This window comes from Homarus americanus, unplaced genomic scaffold (genome assembly GCF_018991925.1).
Source record: "Homarus americanus isolate GMGI-L3 unplaced genomic scaffold, GMGI_Hamer_2.0 scaffold57965, whole genome shotgun sequence".
NCBI classification, from domain to species: Eukaryota; Metazoa; Arthropoda; class Malacostraca; order Decapoda; family Nephropidae; genus Homarus; species Homarus americanus.
The window spans coordinates 3061137-3084387 of NW_024725031.1; the positions used below are offsets into that span (position 1 = coordinate 3061137).

At 39.3% G+C, this 23251-nt stretch overlaps 1 protein-coding gene across 4 annotated transcripts; it reads right to left on the reverse strand.

Moving 5' to 3' along the window:
- Positions 1-1973: 1973 nt before the first annotated feature.
- LOC121864642 (zinc finger protein 525-like) lies at positions 1974-19756 on the reverse strand. Of its 4 annotated transcripts, none has more exons than XM_042363753.1 (4): positions 19433-19582; positions 13548-15486; positions 9059-9141; positions 1974-5181 (listed from the first exon to the last, which is right to left on the reverse strand). In XM_042363753.1, the coding sequence occupies exon 4, from the start codon at positions 4892-4894 to the stop codon at positions 3683-3685; it is 1212 nt and encodes a 403-aa protein (XP_042219687.1). In that variant the 5' UTR covers positions 4895-5181; positions 9059-9141; positions 13548-15486; positions 19433-19582; the 3' UTR covers positions 1974-3682. The 4 variants fall into 4 exon arrangements, with proteins under 4 accessions (XP_042219687.1, XP_042219688.1, XP_042219689.1 ...); XM_042363756.1 differs by lacking the exon at positions 19433-19582 and adding an exon at positions 19619-19756 and having other exon boundaries at positions 4896-5181; XM_042363754.1 differs by lacking the exons at positions 13548-15486; positions 19433-19582 and adding an exon at positions 10549-11204.
- Positions 19757-23251: the final 3495 nt, after the last annotated feature.

Below are 23251 nucleotides of genomic sequence, written 5' to 3' on the forward strand. Positions count from 1 at the left end.
CCACAGTCAGAGCCACAACCCTCAACTTCTGACACCTCTGCAGGCCCACCCAGGAGCTTCAACCTCTTTAAAGCCAGGCCAAAGCTTACGCCTCCAGCCCCCAAAGTAGAAGCCCATTCTAGGACTCTGACTCTGTCTCCAGCCTCTCCAGGCTTCCCACAGGTTGTGTGGGTGTCAGAGTGATGTCTCCACTCCACTTACAAAAGTCCTCTTAGCCTTGAAGGGGATATGTGATGATGACCAGGCTTATTCTTCAGGATGTGGTGAGTGCTATTAAATTGTTTTCTATTGGTTTTATAAGTGTAGGAATTTTTTTGTTGGTGATACATGTGTTTTTGGGGACTGGCTGGGAACATATCCCATTGAACCTAATGTTATAATGCTCCCTATCTACAATATTTCACCAAGCGATGGGTTTTTCAGGAACTTAACCCCATTGTTTATCGAGGTTTACCTGTACACAGTATACTGTACACTCCCCAGCAGATGCTGTCATCTTGGGCTTGTGATGCAGGCAAGTCAAATGGTGATATGATGATGCAGGATGGCCTGCTTTGTCCTGTACCATCTACTGTAGCAGGTGTTACTAACTGTTACTCTCCTCTCCCTCCTTCATGCACTGTACACTATACATACACCTCTACACACTAGCCTACAGTAGGCAAACACTGTCCACTCTGTTATGTAAAATACAGTGATCCCTCGGTTAACGAGATTTTGGTTAACGAATTACCTTCCATAAGATTCTTAACTTAGGTTAACGAGCAATCCCTCAATTAACGAATTTCTTACGAGCGCCCCTCCACATGTTTTTGCTTGTATTTGGCGGTCCACCAGCTGTAGTATTAGTCCGCCAATACAGTAATCGGTTCTAGGGCTTAAATTCCTTACTATTTTAGTAAATATCAAGAAGTTTGTACTACAGTATTCAATAATTTTAAAAGTTTTGTTAAATTTTTTAGTCATTTTAAAAATTATTGAACATAATTGAAGTATAGAAAGCTAGTTTTTTGCGCGCCAAACAGCCTGTCAACACACCATAGAGGCGTCAGTCTCTGTCTTTTCAGTGGAGGTAACATCTTGCTTCAGACTCTCTTCAACATAAATGCTTTTTTCTGTGTTTCCAAGCAAATTATTGGTCATTTTGAAATTTATTTTACATATTGACAATATATAATGCAGTGCAGTGTTGATTTAAAGAAAATAATCTTGAATTACACCAGAGCTAAAATTTTATGGGTGAAATGGTGCCATGGGGTGACTTCTCTTCCACCCCAATGCCTTCTCTTCTCCTTTCTCCTCCACCCCCATTCTAATTCCCATCATCATCATCATCATCCAGGAGCCTTCTACATACACACCTCAAAGTAAGTGTACTTTACTACCTTTTTTGTTGACTTTAGGTAATTTTCGGTGAGCTGGAACCAATTGCCCAAAAACCCATTGAAACAATGGTTTCGGTTAACAAATTTTTCGGTTAACGAGCAACCTTCTGGAACGAATTGTGCTCGTTAACCGAGGGACCACTGTACTTAAACACCTACTCTGACGAAACGGAAAGATTTTCTTGGAATCTCTCTGAAAAATGTGCATGATTTCATCCTTGGAAACTCATTTCCATGCCGAGAATGAAGAGTGTTTTCTCGGAAGGCTCAAAATTTATTCGGCGATTGGAAAGTTCTGGAGACTGGAGATTCTGGCTAACGGGGAGATTACTATAATATACAGTACAATACTGCGATCAATTATTACATTAAAGCTTGTGTTTGAGTAAGGCAGACAGGTTGGAAATGTGAGAAAATTATAGTTTTATCTGATTGGTTATTTTTTTTTAAATACTGTGCTATCCTCTCTTATTGCTTACAATATATCAGATTCAGCCTTAGCACAATAATTTCTGTGGATGAAGCAGAGGTACAGTACTGTATATAGAGACAGTTAATCCCTAAAATTGGTTCAATAAAATGAGGGAAACCGGGGAGTTAACATTTATTTTTAAAGTTAGTTACCGGTTAATGAATCACCTATGTAACTGATAAAATATTCCACAATTGTCTTTTCTTATAGGAATATTTCTGAAGAAATACAACAAAATATTATTACAAATTCAATATGAAGTCCCCTGATCTGCACTAGTTAAAAATGAAGGCTTGATCTTTAAACTCCATTTTACAACAGCCAGTGAGGAGTGACATGGGTACGGTATGTCTGCCTATGGAAACCTGTGGTGTAATGGTCAGCATGCTCGCCTCACAAGCGAGTGGACCTGGGTTTGATCCCCAGGCAGGGTGAAACTATTGGCAAGATTCTTTACACCATTTCCTCTGTCTACCCAGCAGTAATTGGGAACTTGGATGTTCATCGATTTGCGAATCATGTTCCCGGGGTAATGGTTAGCCAGTGCAGTTGAGAGTTGTCCGGTCTTCTCGGACTATTCCTTGACACTGGGTCATGCAACTCGTTAATTTAGGGTGTGGTTGTTGTGTTGGAGACAGCTTCTACACCTTAAACAAATTCACGCCTAGGTGGCCCTTGGGCCAGCCATTCTCATTACACGAGGGGCGACCATTACAGATCTTTAACTCGGGCAACCCTAAACTAATGCAACTGGGGTTAATCCAGAGTCATAACCTCTTCGGGAGGGCTCCCTCTGCACCACTATAAAATATCTTCATCATCCAAAACTATTTACTGCCTCACTTGTCTGTCAATTTAATAATTTCTGTATGTTGATTGATGTCAAAGTATTGATGTGGCATGGCCATGTGTTAAGACAAGTGATGGAAAGGCTGCAAAGGTAATGTTTACGGAGAAATTCAAAATTCTAAAAATTTGTGGTAAATATATACACAATACATGTTACAGAACAGTGTTATGGAAATACAGTATACCATTAACCCCTTGGGTATGAGGGGTGTGTGTGTTGAATAAAATCATCTTGTGTTAGCCAAACAAAATTCAAAATTGTGTCCCACAGTGAAGGGGTTGAGCATTATTAAACATTACTATCAAGGAAAGAATATGACATACCTAATGCAAGAGGTAAAAGATATTTCCAGGTGGGATGATGAAGCAGATGTATGAGTCAATATGACCCCCTCCTGTTCTTCAAGTAATTGATTCAAAATAAACAATACAATTTTCAAAAGAAAAACTAGTACAGGTACTGTAGCAATGACTTGGATTAAAAATTAATTTTATAGGTGAAACCCATTTTACAGAACACAGTCTCAAGTTTAATACCTTACAAGTGAGATGAATTTGAGCTTTTGCGAATTTTTCAATATGCTTTCAATGTTTATTTACAGTATAATGAAAAATGAAAGTGGGCCCCATAGGCATGACTGCCCATTAGGAACAGTGTGGATACAGCAGACTGTATACTAAGCCTTCAGTTCACAAGAAGGCAGTATGGCTGGTACTGTACTGCACTCGACCACATTCACTCCCTAAGTTGTAAACTTAGGAACCCCTTTACAGATGGGTGAACTGGGAGTGCTTGGGAATCGAACCACCGACCCATGAAAAAGGAGATGAGCATTGTATCCACTCAACTGCCACATGCCATATTTCATAATGAATGCCATTAAAAAAGGAGAGGCATGTGAGATTCAATGTTGAAAATCTTAATACTATAGTAGCAAAACCAACAACTACAGTACTGTATATATTAATAAATCTGTTATTCATAGGATTCCATTTCTTCTTTAATGAAAACATCATTTACCTGTGTTTCACTTTTTATGCACTTTTCCTGATTGTTAGTCTTGTCATCATTTTTTATATATATTGTTTCTATGTGAAACTTTTGAGTATCCTCACTGGTGGTTGTGTTGTCACTCAGTAAGTCAAGACCCTCTGTTGAGGAATTACTTTGTTCACTCACACTAGCAGGTGGAATCCCTACTGTCTGGTGGAGTATATGTTTATCTTCACTGGCTATACCAGACTCTTCTCCGTTATGAGACAGTAAGTGACGCTTGAAATCAGACTTCAGAGAGAACTCCTTCCCACATGCCAAACATTTTGAGGATTTTTTGCTGGAGTGAAAACGCATATGTTTTTGAAGATGGCATTTACGAGAAAAATGCTTGCCACATTCTATACAATTAAAAGGCTTCTCTCCCGAGTGAACGAGCATGTGAGTTTTAAGATTACCAGCTCGTGTAAACACCTTCCCACATTCGCTGCAGGTAAGTCGTTCTTTACCAATGTGGTAATCCATATGTAATTTGAGAGTTGCACATGATTTAAACTCCTTTTCACAAATAACACATTTCTGAGATGATTGTATTCCAGGGGAGTTCATATGTTTTTTAAGTTCATCCAACCACATGAAGACATTCTTACATACTGAACACTGAAATGGCTTTTCTCCAGTATGAATTCTCATATGTGTTTCAAGGTCAGAATCACTTCGAAATTCTTTGTGACAAATTGAACAACTTTTAACTGTCAAATAGATTCTTGTTTTCTCCCTGATGTGCACATTCATGTGCTGTCTTAAGTACCAGTTTTTGGTAAAGGCTTTGCCACATTTTGGACATTTAAAATTTTTTCCTATATCATGAACTGACAGGTGCTGTTGAAGATCATTACTCCACATAAATGCTTCCTCACAATATTTACACTGGTAAGGTTTCTCTCCAGTGTGGATGCGCATATGCATTTGCAGAAGATTACTATGTGCATATCCTTTACCACATACTTTACATTTATGAGGTTTCAGTTCAATATGTTTCAGCGAATGTTTTTTAAGTTCACTTCTCAACATGAATGTCTCCTGGCACTTATCACACTTAATAGGTTTTTCTCCAGTATGGACACGCATATGAATGTTAAGAGCATAAACAAAAGAAAACTCTTTCCCACATTCTGAGCACTTCAAGCCCATAGTTTCTGGTAATGTATTTACTCGTATGGGTTTTGTATACAGTATAATGGATCACTTTATTTCTAAGCAAAAACTCAAATTTTTTTGTCTAACCATTTTGTAAATTTACTATCTTAATACTATCTTGAATGTCTTTTATTTCACTGTGAGTATTATTTTCACTTTCGAACAATTGTGGATAACCATTAAAGTCAACTGTTGGTATGGATGAATTACTGGTGACTGTCTAGATGTTGACCTATTACCAGTAACTTGATCAGTGTTGCTGTTGTAGTGATCCTTCCATCCTGTGGAAAAACAACAAATATGATGCTTATTTTCATAATACTGTACTTTAATATGCTAAAATAAACTGTATAGTACCAGTCAGGAAAATGAGATGTTACAGTTTACTGTACATATAGACAAAAAATATGATGTACAGTACAGTGTACAGTTTACATCTCATGTAAAACTGTACAAGCAAGCCTAAATATAAAGTGTGAAATCACAAATTGTCCAACTTACCGTAATTTTTTATAATACAAAAAAAGTACCATCATCAATAGTAATGAACATTAAATGTTGAATCAAACTGCTGTATCTCCAGCAGTAACGCATATCTCTCACCAATGTATCAAGGGTTCGAGCCCAGACACATGTGAGAAGAGTGTTACCCAGTATGACCCTACCAAACATCACAGGTTTCCCGGCCTCTGGTTTCCTCCTGTATTAACAATGGATAAACCAACCGCCGAAAAGTGGTGGGGAAAAAAAATTCCATTCTCTATTGTAAGTCACGAACTCCCTCATAAATATTATCTTACCAAAATGGCACCAAACTGTACAACAAATCATTAATAATTTTCTTTGATGGAAGAGAAGTTATCAGAGCAAAAGACAAGAGTATTTTGTTTCCTATTAAAATCACTCTTAAGTCCTAGCTGGATGAGATTGATTATGTTAGTGTCAGGGAGTTTAACCACCTCATGAAATAAGCTGGGATACCTAATTTTTATGTGGCCCCATTATTTTCCAATAAAAAAAAATATATATGAAATACATGTACAGTATAGTCTGGGTTTACGCAGATAAATTATACGCGGACGGCCATTTACGCCGCACCTGTCCAGAAGAGATAATTATTATTTACTCGGTAAATGCCATCATATACGCGGCAAGCGGCGGGGTAAGGTGCTGGCCGCTGACGTCAGACTCGTGCCGATGACGTCGAGACTGTGATTGGGCCACGTATCTTTACCACCCACGCACCCCCTCCGCCGCGCGCTGTGATTGGTCTATTTAACCTTGCCACCCCTGCCACCCGCGCTCTCGACCACCGCCGCGCCAGTCTCACTGTCCCCGCGTATATTCACTCATACCCAGGAACTGGTTTTGTTTTTTTCTTTCTACACAAAGGCTTCCGCCGGACCCCCACTACCCATGAGAAGCCCTGAACTACCTGGCCCAAGCCCAAGAAGGTGCGACACGCCTTAAGCTATGAAGTAAAGTACAAGATCCTCCTGGAGTTAGAAAAAGGCACATGAACATTACCAAGTCTGTAGGTGCCTCGCTGGTGAAATATTGCCACAATAAGGTGCTGTTGAAGACAGAGAGTTTAATGGTAAGCTACATTATTCGTCAATCAAGAAGGAACATGGCGGTCGACACTCGGGCACTGCAGGACTACACCCAAGAACTCTATGGAGCAGTAGCAAGAAAAATGGGGGTTGCAGAGCCCAAGCCCTCCAGTGCTTCCGTTGGGTGGCTGCGAGGTTTTAAACGACGCAACAAGATCACGAATATTGAGATAGTCGGAGAATGAGCAAGTGCCGACCGGGCTGCCGCCATGAATTTTCCCCCATTTTTACGGAAAATTATGGAGGAAGGACAGTACACCGACGACCAAGTGTTCAATATGGATGAATTAGGGTTGTACTGGAAGAAATTGCCATCCAAGACCTTCGTAGTCAAGTCTGCTAGCAAGTGTCGGGGGTGCAAAATGCAGAAGGAACGCATCACCGTACTGTTCACCACCAATGCCTCCGGCACTGCTAAGCTGAAGTTGTCTGTGATCTACAAAGCCTGCAAGCCGCATGCCTACAAGAATATGGACATGAGCAAGTTAAATGTCCACTGGCTAACCTCAGGTAAGGCATAGATGTTCTCTGGTCTGTCCCTCTCCTGGTTTGACAACTGTCTCGTTCCTGATATCAAGAAATTCTGCGTGGAAAATAATGGGCCATTCAACATTTTGTTGCTCTTCGACAATGCACCAGGACACTCACCCCTTTTGCTGGATTGTCACCCCAACATAAATGTGGTCTTCCTGCCCACTAACACTACGTCATTAATCCAGCCCATGGATCAAGAGTTGATTTGCAACGTGAAGGCTGCTTTCTCCGCCAAGAAGTTTTGGCTCCTGAACGACTTCACCAACACCAAGGATGAACTGCAAAACCTAGAGAGTGGCACAAATAGCGAGAGCGAGGACGAGGAACACGAACAAGATTTGGCGGACCATGAAGTGCTGGTCAAGCAGTTCTGGAAGCAATTTAACGTGAAGAAGGCTGTTGATTTCTTGGTGGAGGCATGGGGGCAGCTATCTGTGGCAACGATTCGGCACGCGTGCCTGCATGTGTTGGAGGGTATCCCAGGTGGGAGGCAGAGGCAAGCGGTGGCTGGCGAGGCTCAGTCTGTTGCTGTAGCATCGGAGAATGCAAGAAGGATTGCACAAAGTGCAGTAATGTGTACTGTATTTACTAATTAATGAATAAATACAGAATATAGCATCATGAATAACAAAATGAGTGAGAGACACGAGTCACGGTGACAAGCACTGAATGAGTAGCAACCCTTTATGGGGAGGAGGGGTGTCTGTATGGTCACTTTTACCCTCCAGTGGTCCCTCCCCCCTCTCCCTCCCTTCCTCACAGCATCTGCTCTAAACTTCTAATTGGGTTAAAGAGGAATTTGATAACATAATGATCCTGTATAAATTCTCTACGAGATGTTTTCAATATGATATCCCTAAACAAAATATTTTTACATGGTAAAACGTGACCAAATGTGCTGAGATTTCCCAGATAATTTTATACAACTCAATATTTGCCGACTTATTTTATAATAAATTCCAAGACCATATACGTGCCGAATTAAATAAAATTTTGAGATATCGAATGCCAAGTTATCAAGGGTTTACTTTAAGTTATTTCTGCCTAATATGCCAGAGAGTGGATATCCCAGCTAGGAAGTTAGGTAAGGTTAGGTAAGAATATTTCTTTAGGTCAGGTTCTATTAGGTTCTGTACACTGTTGTATCGGTTTTATTACTTACTATCTCCCAAAGATCATCTGTGAAAAAATTAACAAAATTGAACAACTCCTTCAGGTATTGAAATTGAAACATTTATTTAGCCAGAAAAATACAGTTACAGTGGTTAATGATAACAATATTGACATGGCTAAGCCAATTGGGAGATATGAGCTCTCTTAGTGGTGTTAGCTGTCTGCTCCACCATTATTAAGAATCCAGTAAATTTGCATAAATCACCTGGTATTGAATTTTGTGAATTTTATGGTTGCGATCTGTAGTTTAGATAATTCGAAGACACTTTTCTTCTTTGATGTTTCTCTGCCAAACGACCTGAACTAACCTCCTAACAGCAGCAGAGGACCCCCAACATATATAAGTCTTTTGTGAGGGAAACAACATAGAAGAAGTATCTTAGAATTATCTAAACTATTGATTGCAACCATAAAATTCTCAATCTTCTACACCGGGTGACTTATGCAATAACACAGTTTCCAGAATCCTTGGAGTTATCTTGTGTTACCCTACCAGATCTCACAGGTTTCCTCCAGGTACTACACCTTCCTTCTGTACTGTATTAGCACTGGACAGTAAATGGGAATTTCTGAAAAGAGCATTACCACCAGAAGTTGTTCAATTTCGTTCATTTTTCCACAAATGTTCTTATCATTATAGTAAGTATTTTGAGAGGGAGAAAACTTTTATTTTATTTATGATTATTTTCTTTTTCTCTATATATAATCATAAATCACCTATAGTGGGCAGGGTATGAAGGATGAGGGAAATTGCAGAGTAAAACAGTGAAAAAATTAACATATGACACTAAAATTATGTCTTTTAAGTGCTTTGTATGCGAAGAAATTAATTATTTACCGTAAATACTCCTCAGAAACATCTGTCGTTGTCTGTGCTGTTTGTTTAAAATCAATCCACTCGGTCCAAGCGTAATCTCACATCTACAAAAAACGAAAAATTACACCATACCACTTCAAAAAAATTGCTTTCATTGGTACCAGATATCAAAATACTGTAAGTACTTTTTGTTCGGTCCGACTAATTACCCAAATGTAGCCGCAATGAAGTCAAATAATGGTCCTACATGAATAAATCGGGTTACCAATCACTTCTCGACTAGTATTTGGTGTCACAAAGTCACAAAAAATTGGAAAACTTACTTTAATCTGAGTTAATACATCGCGTGCATGTAGCGAGGGAGCGAGGAATTACCCAAATGTACCCAAATGTAGTCGCAATGAAGTCAAATAATGGTCCTACATGAATAAATCGGGTTACCAATCACTTCTCGACTAGTATTTGGTGTCACAAAGTAAAAAAAAATTGGAAAACGTAATTTATTTTGAGTTAATAGATCGAGTGCATGTACCGAACCTAACCTAACCTCGACTAGTATTTGGTGTCACGAAGTCACAAAAAATTGGTAAACTAAATTTAATCTGAGTTAATAGATCGCGTGCATGTACCGACGGAGCGAGGAATTACCCAAATGTACCCAAATGTAGCCGCAATGAAGTCAAATGATGGTCGTACAAGCGTAATTCGGGCTGTGAATCACTTCTCGATTATTATTTGGTGTCAAAGTAAAAAAAAATTGGTAAACTTAATTTAATCTGAGTTGTGTTGTGTTAGGTTAGGTTAGGTTAGGTTAAATTAGGTTAGATTAGATTAGGTTAGGTTAGGTACATGCACTTGATTTATTAACTCAAATTAAATTAAGTTTACCAATTTTTTGTGACTTCGTGACACCAAATACTAGTCGAGGTTAGGTTAGGTTAGGTACATGCACTCGATCTATTAACTCAGATTAAATTAAGTTCACCAATTTTTTGTGACTTTGTGACACCAAATACTAGTCGAGAAGTGATTGGCAGTCTGATTTATTCATGTAGGACCATTATTTGACTTCATTCCGGCTATAATTGGCTACATTTGGGTAATTAGTCGGACCCCTTTTTGTTTAATATGACAGGGGGCTAGGAAGTTAGGGAAGGTTAGATATGTTTCTTTGGTTAGTTAAGTCAGGTTCTATTAGGTTCTAGAGTATTTTATGAAACCGCTACTGCCAGAAAACGTTTTTGGATTTTCATTATTTTTTACTTACTTGTTGTTCTGGTGATTGTAAGTACAACAGTTTATAAGAGCGACAACTTTATATTTTCACTTTTGGTGTTTTTTTTTTCCTTCATTTTCTTATACAGTACTGTACCTATGATCAAAAATTACCTGTAGTGGGCAGGGCATGAGGGATGGGGGAAATTGTGGGGTAAAACACTATTAAAAACTAATCACATGGCACTAAAATGATATCTCTATGTGGTTTGTACACGAAGAAATTAATTACTAACCATAAATACTCCTCCTAAAAACTGGGTGCTGTTGATGGGTGCTGTCGATGGGTGCTGTTTGTTTACACTGACTGCTCCACCAAACACTCTCACCTCCACAACAAACATCAAACTACACCATGACACTTAAACCAAAGACTATAATATATAAAATTGCTTCCTGTATGTATATTTATTTAAATCAATACTGTATAGGAATGAATAAAACCATTGAACTGTACAGTATTAATATATTAATACCTTACCAAAGAAGATCTTTCCAGATAGTAAAACAGAAGCTGCACCGTAATATGAAAGGGTTGTTCATTCTTCTGTGGATAATTATTGGGCCAAATTATTCCGCTCGTGTTAATTTGGTCGAAATCACATAACAGTTTTCATTAATAATCTCTGCTCACAGCTTGTTTCTCTTGGAACTCTTCACTGGTGATAGAAAACAATAGTAACTCTATATTCAGTTGTTCTGAATAACATTAAAATAAATCTGAGTCTGTTGACATTTGAGTTTACTGTAATTGAATATAGTTAATTAAAAAATGTTGCACACATTAATTATTAGAATAACTTGTAGGGGTATCGAGATATTAATGTTGTCTAGCACTCAGGATGGAAGGAAACTCTAATGTGGTTTTCTTGTATAATATAAGTTATATGATAGACAGTCTGGTGCTGGAGGTGCCGTGTGGTGAGGGGCCAGCGTGGAGCTTGCTGGAGGAGGTGTTGCTTGTTCAGGAAGATGGGCAGAATGAGAGTTGGTTGGTGAGGAAGCTCAGAGAAGGACAGCTGGTGGGTCGCCATGCTCGCTGGCGGGAGCGAGGGCCGCCAGGCAGGCGAGGAGAATCGAAGGCAGCCAGGCAGCGGCGGAGGAGGAGGTGTTGCTAGTTCAAGAAGAATGGTCAGAATGAATCTCAATGGAGAGACAGAGCTTATATACCCAGCAGCAGCCGCCATGAGTCATGTTGGGAAAACCCGAGAAGTCGCCGGTCACTAGTTCCGTTGCTAAGATACGGTAACATCTGGTTGGTTGCTAGGGAGGATGGTAGCAGCTTGGTGACGCCGCTACGCAGTTTGTAGGGGAGACGTCCACTACAAACTATATGCTCAGAAATGGAGTCTGTTCAGATAGTGTACTTAATGTAAATAATTAAAGTATTTCTACAACTTCAGCTTTTACTTTTACTTTTATCCTCTTCGCCACTGATTGGCTCATTAGCCGCTTGGGCGATCGGTCACGTCTCTTTTCATTTATATTCTTCACCAAAAGATCGGCTTGCTAGCCGCCCGGGCGATCGGTCACGTCTGTCACGCACTGTTGGCAAATACTGGGCATGCACCGGCTCCTGAATGTACCTGAACCCGCTCCAGTGTTGGTCAAGTCTTCTCTTGAAAGAGCTCACACTCGGTGCCGTCACAACACTCTCTGGTAGATTGTTCCAAGAGTTCACAACCCTCACTCCGAAAAAGTTTGCCCTCACAGTTTTCTGGACTTGCGGCTTCTTCAATCTTGAGCTGTGACCCCTTGTGGGGCGAGCGTCCGCCAGCTCCAAGTAAGGACACTCAACTGAGTAGTGCCCCCTGAGATGCTTATACACCTCAACTAGGTCCCCCCTTGCCCGTCTGTAGTATAAGCTAGGCAAGTTCAGGCTTTCCCTAATGTACTGTAGAAGCAATGTTGTGGCTACTTTTCAGTCTAATAGTAACAAACTGCTCAGGAAAAAGGTAAATTTTGTAGCTGAAAAGGATTAAGAATAAACTATGGACGTCAATGCTGTGAGAAAAGTTCTCTGCATTAAGCATTATGTGAATAGCAAGTGAAAAATTTGTAGCTTATCATTAGACGACTTCATCCATGACTTTGCTCTTGGGAACTACGAAAGAAATGTTTTAAATTTTATGTGATGTTCAAACAGAAGAGAAAATGCCAATTGCATTACTGCTCCCATTTACTAAGGGTGAAACTGTTTAATTTCTTGATATAATAGTAGGAGTAACCAGAGAACAGATTATCTCAACTGTTACTCAACTCCAGTGTGACGAATAACTTCCGTTACCAAAATTGTCACGTATACTTGGAGTACACTTGACTAACTGTAAACTGGTCCTGTAGACTGGTCCTAGACTGCATTCTCTTAAGCTACGCTTTGCCAACTATGTAACAATATCTTTGTAACAGTATAACACAGTAATGGGGAGAACATAATATCTCTACCTTTACCAACTGTGTATCTGTTGGGTGACCGTTACTTGTCTTTAAGGCAATCCCCAATTATCTTCAGAAGGTCTTATTTCTAAAGGTAATCCCCAAATATGCTGTCTCCATGCAGGATGGTTTTGTCAATGTACTGTATTGTCTATTGTAAATGGTGGTACATCAGTTGCCATAACTGCCATTGATCTGGACTGGGGAAATCGTCACAATGGAGTGAGCAGATTTAAGAATACTGTACAACCATCCTTAATGACAGGTCACCAGTAAACTGTGTTGTCTTTCTGGGAAACTTTATTACTTTCCATGATGCAGTCACCACATTTATGGTCATTGATGTCAACATTCTGAAGCAATTTATACCTGGCTTTAGCAGCACAAGTTGCTTCGTACAATGGTGGGTGTGGCTTTTGTTTAAAGTAATCAGTTGGCCTATTGTGCAGTTTTCACCGAGATGGAACTTTTAATTTATTTTTTGTGTGTATGATGTGGGACAGATAACTGACTTCCCCTTTTTAATACATCTAGAGTTTCTAAAGATAATATGCCAGTCCCAAATAAGGATGAAAAGTGTAGTTGTGGAACTAGTTCAGTATTGTTGGTGAAATTATCATTGGCACAAGTTATATACTATACTGTAGTCACTTCAGCACAGTGAGACAAACCACTACTGCACCCCTGCTGTTGCCCCTGGAGAGGGTTTTGTTTTAGGGAAATAAAATATGAATAAAAGTTTAAAGTTGACTTATTAATGAGTTGAAGAGAACAGAAGTGTTGCAGACCCATTATTTACCTTACAAGGGGTCATAATCATATCACCTCTCGGTTTATATTCATGGATTGTTTTGGTGTAGCTACACATGACTTCTGTGGGGGCTTCATTTTTCTGTCGATGGTACAAATACTGTAATAAGAAACAGAATGCAGATAATGATAGGTGATCAGCTATGAGTGGGCAGCAAGTATGATTGGTCAGGTGAGGATGTAAGAATAACAAGTTCACAGAAGAACTCTGTCAGTCCTACAGCAGGTTCACCTTGTTCCTTACATAAATCTGACAGTCCTTTAAAGTGTTAAGCACTACTGAAATCCCCAATAAACTTGATGTTTACTTCATTTATTCATAAAGACATGATTTTAGTCATTCAATGAAGAACAGAACAAGACACCAATTGCAACAGAACAAATTAAAAAATTAGTCATAAACTTCTATTTCTTCTTTGAATTTTTTTTAAATTACTGTAGTCATAAACTTCTATTTCTTCTTCGACAAAATTAATAAATTACGTATTCATAAACTTCTATTTCTTCTTTGACAAAATTAATAAATTAGTCATAAACTTCTATTTCTTCTTTGACAAAAACATCATCCGTTTGTATTTCTGTATTTATGTAATTTTCCTGAGAGCTTTTCATATCTTCAGTTTTTATATAAACTGTTTCTATATGAAACTTCCTACTTCCTTCAATGTCTGTTGCAGTGTTACTCGGAGAGCCAAAACTTGAGGAACTACTTTGTTCACAAAGACCAACAAGTGGATTCTCTGCTGTGTGCTGCAGTATATCTCTAGTGTCGCTGGTTATATCACAATCGTTTTTATTATCTTTTGATTTCAATGAAGATTCCTTTCCAAAATGGAAATACATATGTATTGTAAGATTTGCTGATGATTTGAATTCCTTTTTACAAATAACACATATTTGAGATGATTTTTTACTGCTATGAGAGCTCTTGTGCTTTTTAAGTTCATCTGACCACATAAAAACTTTTTTACATGTTGAACACTTGAAAGGTTTTTCTCCAGTATGAGTGCGCATGTGCATTTCAAGGTTAGAATCACTTCGAAATTCTTTGTTGCACACTGAACAACTTTTAAGGTTTGGTTCCCCTGTACAATTAACATTCTTTGTGTGTGCCTCAAGAGTATAAATGTTGGAAAATGATTTCTTACATTTCATGCAGGGTTTTGTTTTCTCTCTTGTGTGCACATTCATATGCCGCCTTAGATACCAACTTCGAGTAAAGCCTTTGCCACATACTGGACATTTATTTTCACCGTTTTTACCATGAAGAAACAGGTGCCGTTGAAGATTATAATTCTTTACAAATGATTTATCACAATGCTTACATTGATAAGGTTTCTCTCCTGTGTGGATACACATATGCATTTGCAAAAGTTTATTGTGTGAAAATGCCTTCCCACACACTGTACATTTGTGAGGCTTTTCAAGATGCTTTGCAGAATGTTTTTTCAGTTCACTTCTCAACACAAATGTCTCTTCACATTTATCACACTTACCGGTAATTGGTTTCTCCCCAGTGTGGACACGCATATGAAGGATAAGTGCATACACAAATGAAAACTCTTTGCCACACTCTGAACACTTAAAGGCCATGGTTTTTGGTCATCTGTGTAGAATTTGTTCACAACACTCCTCTTACTACTGTACAGGTTTTGTACACACTAAATCAGATCACTCATTTCTAAACATGTTCTACAAAAATTTCTTCTCAAAACATTCTGTAAGATTAGAGACACTACCTTGAGTCCCTTAGTCTGTGCCATCACAGGTTTTATTCTTCCAGAAAATTACAGATTACCACTAATGCCAACTGCTGGTACCTGTACCATACATTACTGTGCAGGTACTGGAAAATTACTGTTGATGGTCTGGATCAGCTATCTTGACCACTGCTGTGGCTGTGTTGTTGGTGCAGGAATCCTTCCACCCTGTGAATAAAATGATACACTGCTTATTTTTATATTAAAAACATTAAAATGTCAGTCAGGAAAATAAGATGTTAAAAAATAAGAGGTACAAACAGTACTTATGGTAATTGCAACAAGCAAATATTTTATGTTTTTTAATTATTATATTTGTTAACTTTTGCGTCTTTAACCCCTACGTGGTTTGGGGCGTACACTAACGTCCGCTAATGTAAGGGACAACAAGGTTTAGGACGTACAGTATATCAACGTCCTTGAAACATTTAAAACTCCCACTAGAGTCTATGTCTAGAGCTATAAATAAACATTTTGAGTTGTTTGGCATACACCCCTGCAGGCAATCACGTCATTAGGCTTCGTGTTTCTTGGCAACACGCCAGTACCTTCGCTTGTCCCACTCTGTAAGGATGTCGTCACGTCGCGCTATCAGTGACACTGAAATAAACTCTGTTCTCTTTGATGAGGATGCTCCTTGTGGTGCTAAGGAGCCATAAGGAAAGGACAGTGATTTGAGTGATTCTGTTGATATCAATGACCCTGATTACCCACATGATGACAAGGAGATCTAAAGGTTGGGGATGGTTAAAACAGTCGGCTGTGTATTAGTCGAAACTGTAATAATATCAGTGATTCATTTTAGAAGATACTAAATGTTCCATAATATTTCCTTGAGATAAATGTACAGTATATATCAGGTGCCTTCAAGAGAGCTCTCAACTGGCTAAGCCATGTCAATATAGTTATCATTATCTACTCTGCATCTGTATTTTTCTAGCTAAATAAACTGTTTCAATTCAATTAGAAAGTTGGTATGAAAAACAAGCAATAAAAGCATTGTTAGAAGACCTCACCAACCAAACCTACCTAGCTTCCTAGCCAGGAGACTTGGAAGTGTAATTTTACGTTTTTGTGGATGTGAGAGCAGCCGCCCGCACTAAACGGCTCATAAGCATACACTGAGCATCGGCGTCGATCTGGCCCGGATAGCAGATTGTTTTGAAATACATCAATATGATTGGCTGTTTACATCCTGGGATGAGACGTCAGCGCCGCATTACCACCGAGAAGTCAAAGTAGTGCCGGTAATTATATAGGACTAACCAATGAGTGATTTTTTTTTTTTTTAATTATGAAAACCCCAGATTTTCACTGTTATATTGTAGTGGACACTGTTGTAGTTTGTGGAAATGTTAAAAATTGGATATTTTAAAAATAAACGCTACTTAACATTTGTGGGTATGAAAAATATACCTAACCAACCTAACCAAGCAAACTTACGGACCCCCCGGTATATTAAACAGAAAGAACTTACTATGATATGATGAAATTTGAGGCATTTTCTAGACATGAGATGATACGGCTGCATTGACGCTATGGACCCAGAGTGGCGGAGTGATTTACTGTGTTGGTGGGTTCCACAATAAATGATTATCATATCAGAACTCACAAATTAAAATAATGTAAGAAAATAAACATTCTCTAAGTAAAGGAAGAATGCCGTGATCTTTAAACAAATTTAAGGGGTCTCATTGTCTTTATCCCTAAATTCACAAATTACGTCCATGTAAGATCAGCGACAACCTTCACACGTCATGCTGAAAAACAAATTGCCCCGGGAGCAGGAAAAGCCCCTTCGCAGATTGCGACCTCATTACCGCCCGCAAGATAAACTAGTGTGCGCCTCGGTGCCTAATAATCTATGAAACTAACAATTTCCTCAATAAATGATTATCATATCAGAACTCAATGATGAAAATATTGTAAGAAAATAAACAGTTATAAAAATAACTCGCTCATGGGTTAGTGTTATATATGGTATTTTTGTATTACTGCACACAACTTTCCTACCCCAAATCTAATATCACATTCGAATAAGACGTCTAATTTTAAGATAATTTTCTTCCATTACATTACCGTCACAAAGGTATAATAACGGAGATAGCGCATGCCATATATTTCTCTATTTTCTTCCATTAATCTTCCGCTACTATCGCCGACTTGACCTCCCACTCAGTGTGTTTTCCTTCATAAATCGTCATGAGCATGTGTTCCCGTATACGTCACACGGCCAATCAAAAGCTTTTTTTTTTCCACCATATTAAAATGAATTGTGGTATAATTTGCGGTATTTTTTCCCCAATCAGATTCGATTGCGATTTTGGGTCTCTCATATTTCAAAATTCAAATTCATTTCCGACCAACAAAGTCTGCAATGGGTGTCATTTCAATTATATGGAGTTGATTGCGCGTTTTAGGGAAAAATCGAACAAGCTATAGTATTTTTTAGATCTCAAGGTGTTCTCCCGACATCAGTAATATGTCCTAAGTGTAAGAACGAGAGTAAGTATCAGACTAACATAGTTGGCACTGTGGTAACTCATTCCTTATTCCCAAAACAAAGAAGAGACGTTGGTGTTCATACACTGTCAGTGATTACAAAGAAACCAGAACCAGGCCAATAGGTAAGAAATGAGTGATTCCATCATATGGTGAGAGTTAGGTTAGATTAGGTCAGGTCAGGTTAGGTCAGGTCAGGTTAGGTAAGGAATTTTTTAGCTAAGAGAAAACAGAAGGTTGTAGTAAATGGAGAAGCATCTGACTGGAGAGAGGTCACTAGTGGGGTCCCTCAGGGTTCTGTCCTCGGCCCCCTGCTGTTTGTCCTTTTTATCAATGACCAGCCTGAGGCAATTAAACACAGCAGTGAGGTATATCTATATGCGGATGACACAAAGATTTTTATGAAAATAGAACGAGATGAGGATTGTGACATGCTGCAGGAGGACCTGGATGGGATCAGGGGTTGGACTGAGAAGTGGATGCTGAACTTTCACCCAGAAAAAACTAAATACATGAGGATAGGAAGAACAAAAGTTGCTGACCAGGGATATCATATGTAAACCACGATCAAGAAGACCACTGTAGAGAAGGATATAGGGGTAGTCATCGATGATAAGCTGACGTTCTCTGACCATCTAGCTGAGAAAATCAACATGGCTAATAAAATAGTGGGCATTATTAGAAGAACTTTTGTTCATCTGGAAGCACCTATATTCAAGGTTCTGTAAACTGCTCTGGTTAGGCCACACCTTGAGTATGCTAATCAAATTTGGTGCCCATATCTCATTAAGGATATTAAAGCAGTAGAGAATGTACAGAGGAGGGCTACCAAACTAGTACCACAGATCAAGGATTTATCTTATGATGAAACACAAAAATTACAGTTACCGACACTGGCGTACAGAAGATCTCGTGGGGACCAAGTGGAAACATACAAGATAGTGTGTGGCATATATGACCAGGCATGTACAGCAGGAATGTTCCAGATGACACTACCCGGGCGAACACAAAGAAGATCTACAAAACAAGAGCGAGGCTAAATCTCAGAAGACATTCGTTCCCGAGTAGGGTTGTCAACAACTGGAATGGGTTACCTGAGTGGGTAGTGAATGTGGAGACGGTGGAAAAGTTTGAAGCAAAATTAGATGAATACTGGAAAAATCAAGAACAAGTATATAATTATAGGGCACAAATATCCGCCACACACAGCCACCGTCTGAGTAGAGAAGAGGCTATTGAGCTGAGTCACAGGCATGAGCCTCTTCCAGAAGATCATCTGTGAGTATATGGCGAAATTTGAGGCATTTCTGGACGTGAAATGATACAGCTCCATCGGCACTATGCAGCCTGGCGGGTTAGTCCTATATATTAACCATAATGCATCGGCAGGTCAGTCGTCAATATTAACTCATTTTTCTTTGCAACCAATAGTTCAGTCAATTCTATGATACTTATATGTTTCCCTAACCTCCTAACCGGGGGGGGACTCCGCCACCTGAACCTCCTGGCTTATACGTCATTTGCAAGGGTAACGTCATAGAAGTGTCATAGAATTGTCTAAACTATTGATTGCAAAGATAAAATTCTCGAGATTCGGTGGGTGGCAACTTACGTAATAATACGCAACGAAATCTACCACCTTAAACTGTGGAATCAAAAACAGTACTGGGCTTCAAAACAGTCCATGACAATATCAATTACACTGGAGGGATACTACTATGCCTCCTTCCCTCGGCATAGTCACCTCTAGTGGGTGGATAATAGGTAAATATTGGTAGGTAACCCTTGAACAACTTACACAAAGGTTTACTCCCGTTCACTGCTCTAGCGTCAGGTGTCTACCGTCCTGCGAAAAACAGTAATAATGTGACTTAAATCATGAAGGAATATCCAAGGTTGTCCTCCAACAAATAAAACTCAACTCACTGCGTTGTTATCTTGTATTTTTGAGCCTATCATCTTTCCGTTTAAATACGTTATTTGTGGTAATTAGTAATGTTTGTTTTTTTTATTCATATATTTATAAATTGTGTAGTAATTGGAAAATTTACCAGATAGGATCTAAACTTTCATCGCTTATAACATTATTACCAGAATATGCAACAGTTTAGTTAATTATCCCTTAACTTTTAAGCGTGATATATAGGTTTGTGATAATCTTATTGTTTATAATCACAACATTAACTCATTTAAATATGTTTATTTATAATACAATTATATCTTCCAATTCCCCCAAAATATTACAGCAATTATCTAAGTCAGTCAAATGCTATTGTGGCTTATTATGAAGACATCATTGGAAAGACACTACTGCCGTGTAAATTGATGTAGGTCCATAAGAGTCCCGGCCCTGACATGGTGCATCCTGGAGTGCTAAGAGAGTTGAGCAACGAGCTTGCCGAGCCCCTGAAGATCCTGTTTTGTAAATGCCTGGATGAACAAATGGTCCCCAGCGAATGTAAAGTGGCTTATACGAGTCCTATCTTCAAGAAGGGCGATCGTCACTCCACGAACAACTATAAACCAGTGAGCCTGACCAGCATAATATGTAAAGTGCTTGAGAGTATTATCAGAGATGCCGCGATGGAACATTTACTAAGAATCAACCTTGTAAAGGATTGCCAACACGGTTTTATGCCGGGGCGCTCCTGCTGAACACAATTGCTCAAGGTATTGGATATTTGAACCCATATTCTGGAACGGGGTGGTAATATCGACAATATTTACCTAGATTTTGCCAAGGCTTTCGACAGTGTACCCCACGAAAGGCTGAAAATCAAACTGGAAGAGTATTGAATTCGGGGAAATGTCCTAGCGTGGATAGAAGACTTTCTACATGACCGCAAGCAGTGTGTGGTGATTAATGGCACGAAATCATCATCCGTACCTGTCACAAGCAGGGTACCACAGGGCAGTGTATTGGGCCCGCTGTTGTTTGTTTCATAAATGACATGCCTGACGTTGTACACTCCTCCATACAAATGTTTGCCGATGTCGCCAAGTTATTTCGGGAAATGAAGAACCAAGTGGACTGTGAAGAGCTGCAGAAGGACTTCTGTGGGCTCCAAGAATGGTCGAAGAAGTGGCTGCTGAGATTCAATGTCTCGAAGTGCAAGAGGATGCACCTGGGGCGTACCAACGGTAAGGAGGCGTATCATATGTCCCAACGGGATGAGGAAAATGCACTATTTGAGACTGAATGTGAGAAGGACCTAGATGTGTATGCTGAAAATGAGCTGAAGTTCTCGGGCCATTGCGAGAAGAAGGTAAATAAGGAAAATAAATTATTGGGTCTTATTAGAAGGTCGTTCAGATATCTAGATGGTCCGTCCCTCGTAACGACCTTCAAGAGTGAGGTGCTTCCACATCTGGAGTACTGTCACCCCGTCTGGTCCCCGAGATATGCTAGGGACTGTCAGTTGGTTGAAAATGTCCAAAGGGGGGCCACCAGACTGGTGCCTGCCCTTCGGCACCTCAGCTACCCTGAGAGATTGGAGCGCCTGAACTTGCCTAGCTCATACTACAGACGAGCAAGGGGTGACCTAATTGAGGTGTATAAGCATCTCAAGGGGCACTACTCAGTCCAGTGTCCTTACTTGGAGCTGGCGGACGCTCGCCCCACAAGGGGTCACAGCTCAAGATTGAAGAAGCAGCAAGTCCAGAAAACTACGAGGGCAAACTTTTTCGGAGTGAGAGTTGTGAACTCTTGGAACAATCTACCAAAAAGTGTTGTGATGGCACCGTGTGTGAGATCTTTCAAGGCAAGACTTGACCAACACTGGAGCGGGTTCAGGTACATTCAGGAGCCGGTGCATGCCCAGTACTTGCCAACAGTGCGTGACAGAGACGTGACCGATCGTCCAAGCGGCTAACGAGCCGACCAGTGAAGAGGATAAAAGTAAAACAATCCATAGTGATAACAGTGACTGCGGTGGTCAACCAAGTCATATTGGTGCCACAAAGAAAGTTTTTCTTTTGTGTACGTGTTTTTTCTGGTACTGAAATTGTGCTTACAATCCACCGTTCATATGGAGATACAGTGTACATACCTGCTCTACTCCCCACCCAGGAGGCAAGCGCCATGTAAACAATGTCATCTCTGACCACATCCCACAAAATACAATGTAATTAGTAAATGCTGCAGCTACTGAGAATGGGGGAGGCCGGAGTCACTACCAAGATCAGAGACGTTACCGAGAATAAATTCCGGCTTGAAAGCCATGTACACTAATACTGACACGTTCCTTGATAAAACAGCAGAGATTAAAGTATTAGGTGGCCCTGTAGTAATTTTTTGGACCTTTCTGAAATTGGAATGTATATGTTAGATGAGCTTCCTTATTAGATATTCCTTGGTTCTGAACGTACTATCGTTTTCGTGAAACGCGCTTTACATCAACCAAAATACATAATAATATATCAATATATCAACTTCCCAATTTATTGATGATAAATTATCGGATATCTCTGAAAAGGCTCATTCAAGGAAACACATAAAATTATTTAAATGAAAATATATATCAGAAGGTGCACATAAAGATGGCAAACCATTGAAATGTCTATGTTAGCTATAATGTAATAAATTATACTTCTTTCTCATATAAATAAAACTTTTAAAAATGTATTTTAATAATTTTTTTAATGTATTAAGTTATGGAATTGCAAAGAAACAACCAAATAGGTATTATATGTGGAAGAAGAGTGTGTGGAGGTGTTGGTAGGTCTGGTGTGACGTGTGTTGTGTAGACGGATGTGACGTCAGGAAACATCTGAACGTGGACGACACAACACAGACTGGTGGAACACTCTAGTGGAGCTCGCTGTATAGACAACTCCTTGCACGGATATCCCTGCCCAACATACAGGTATGAATATTTCTGAACATTGATGATGTTCTTGATAGGATATAAGTGTTAATGTAGTTATGAAGTTTTTCACCTTGTGGTGCATATATTAAATTTTCTGAAAAATAAGTCATCCAGGTTAGTTGTTTCACACCCTATACTGCTATGTTTATCATGTCTGTTCTTTGAAAATGACCTTTATATTATTTAGAGATTAATTTAACATGGCTGGATATTCTTGACGTGAATTTTTTATACATGAATGGTGCTAAGCTTAGGTGAATTTTCATCACAATATCATGTCTGAAGCACCACCGTAATGTAGTTGAGTTAACCCAGAGAGTTTTTCTCATATAATAGCAAGTGTGAAGGGGACCATCTATTATTATTATTTTACAGTTGACCATGAAGTTTTTCTTGGACATATATTATGGTGACCAGGAAAAGGTCATTTTGGGTGCAGACCACCATTATCATAAGGTTTTGGGAGTGTTAAACGACAAATGTCTCCTAAACATTAAAGAATTCATTGGTAATTTATAAGAACTGCACTACCATCAGAAGGAGTTCTTAGAACTTGTTAATTT

Coding starts and splice junctions, on each gene's coding strand:
- LOC121864642 (XM_042363753.1), bottom strand. CDS start 4,894: ATGGGCTTGAAGTGCTCAGAATGTGGGAAAGAGTTTTCTTTTGTTTAT.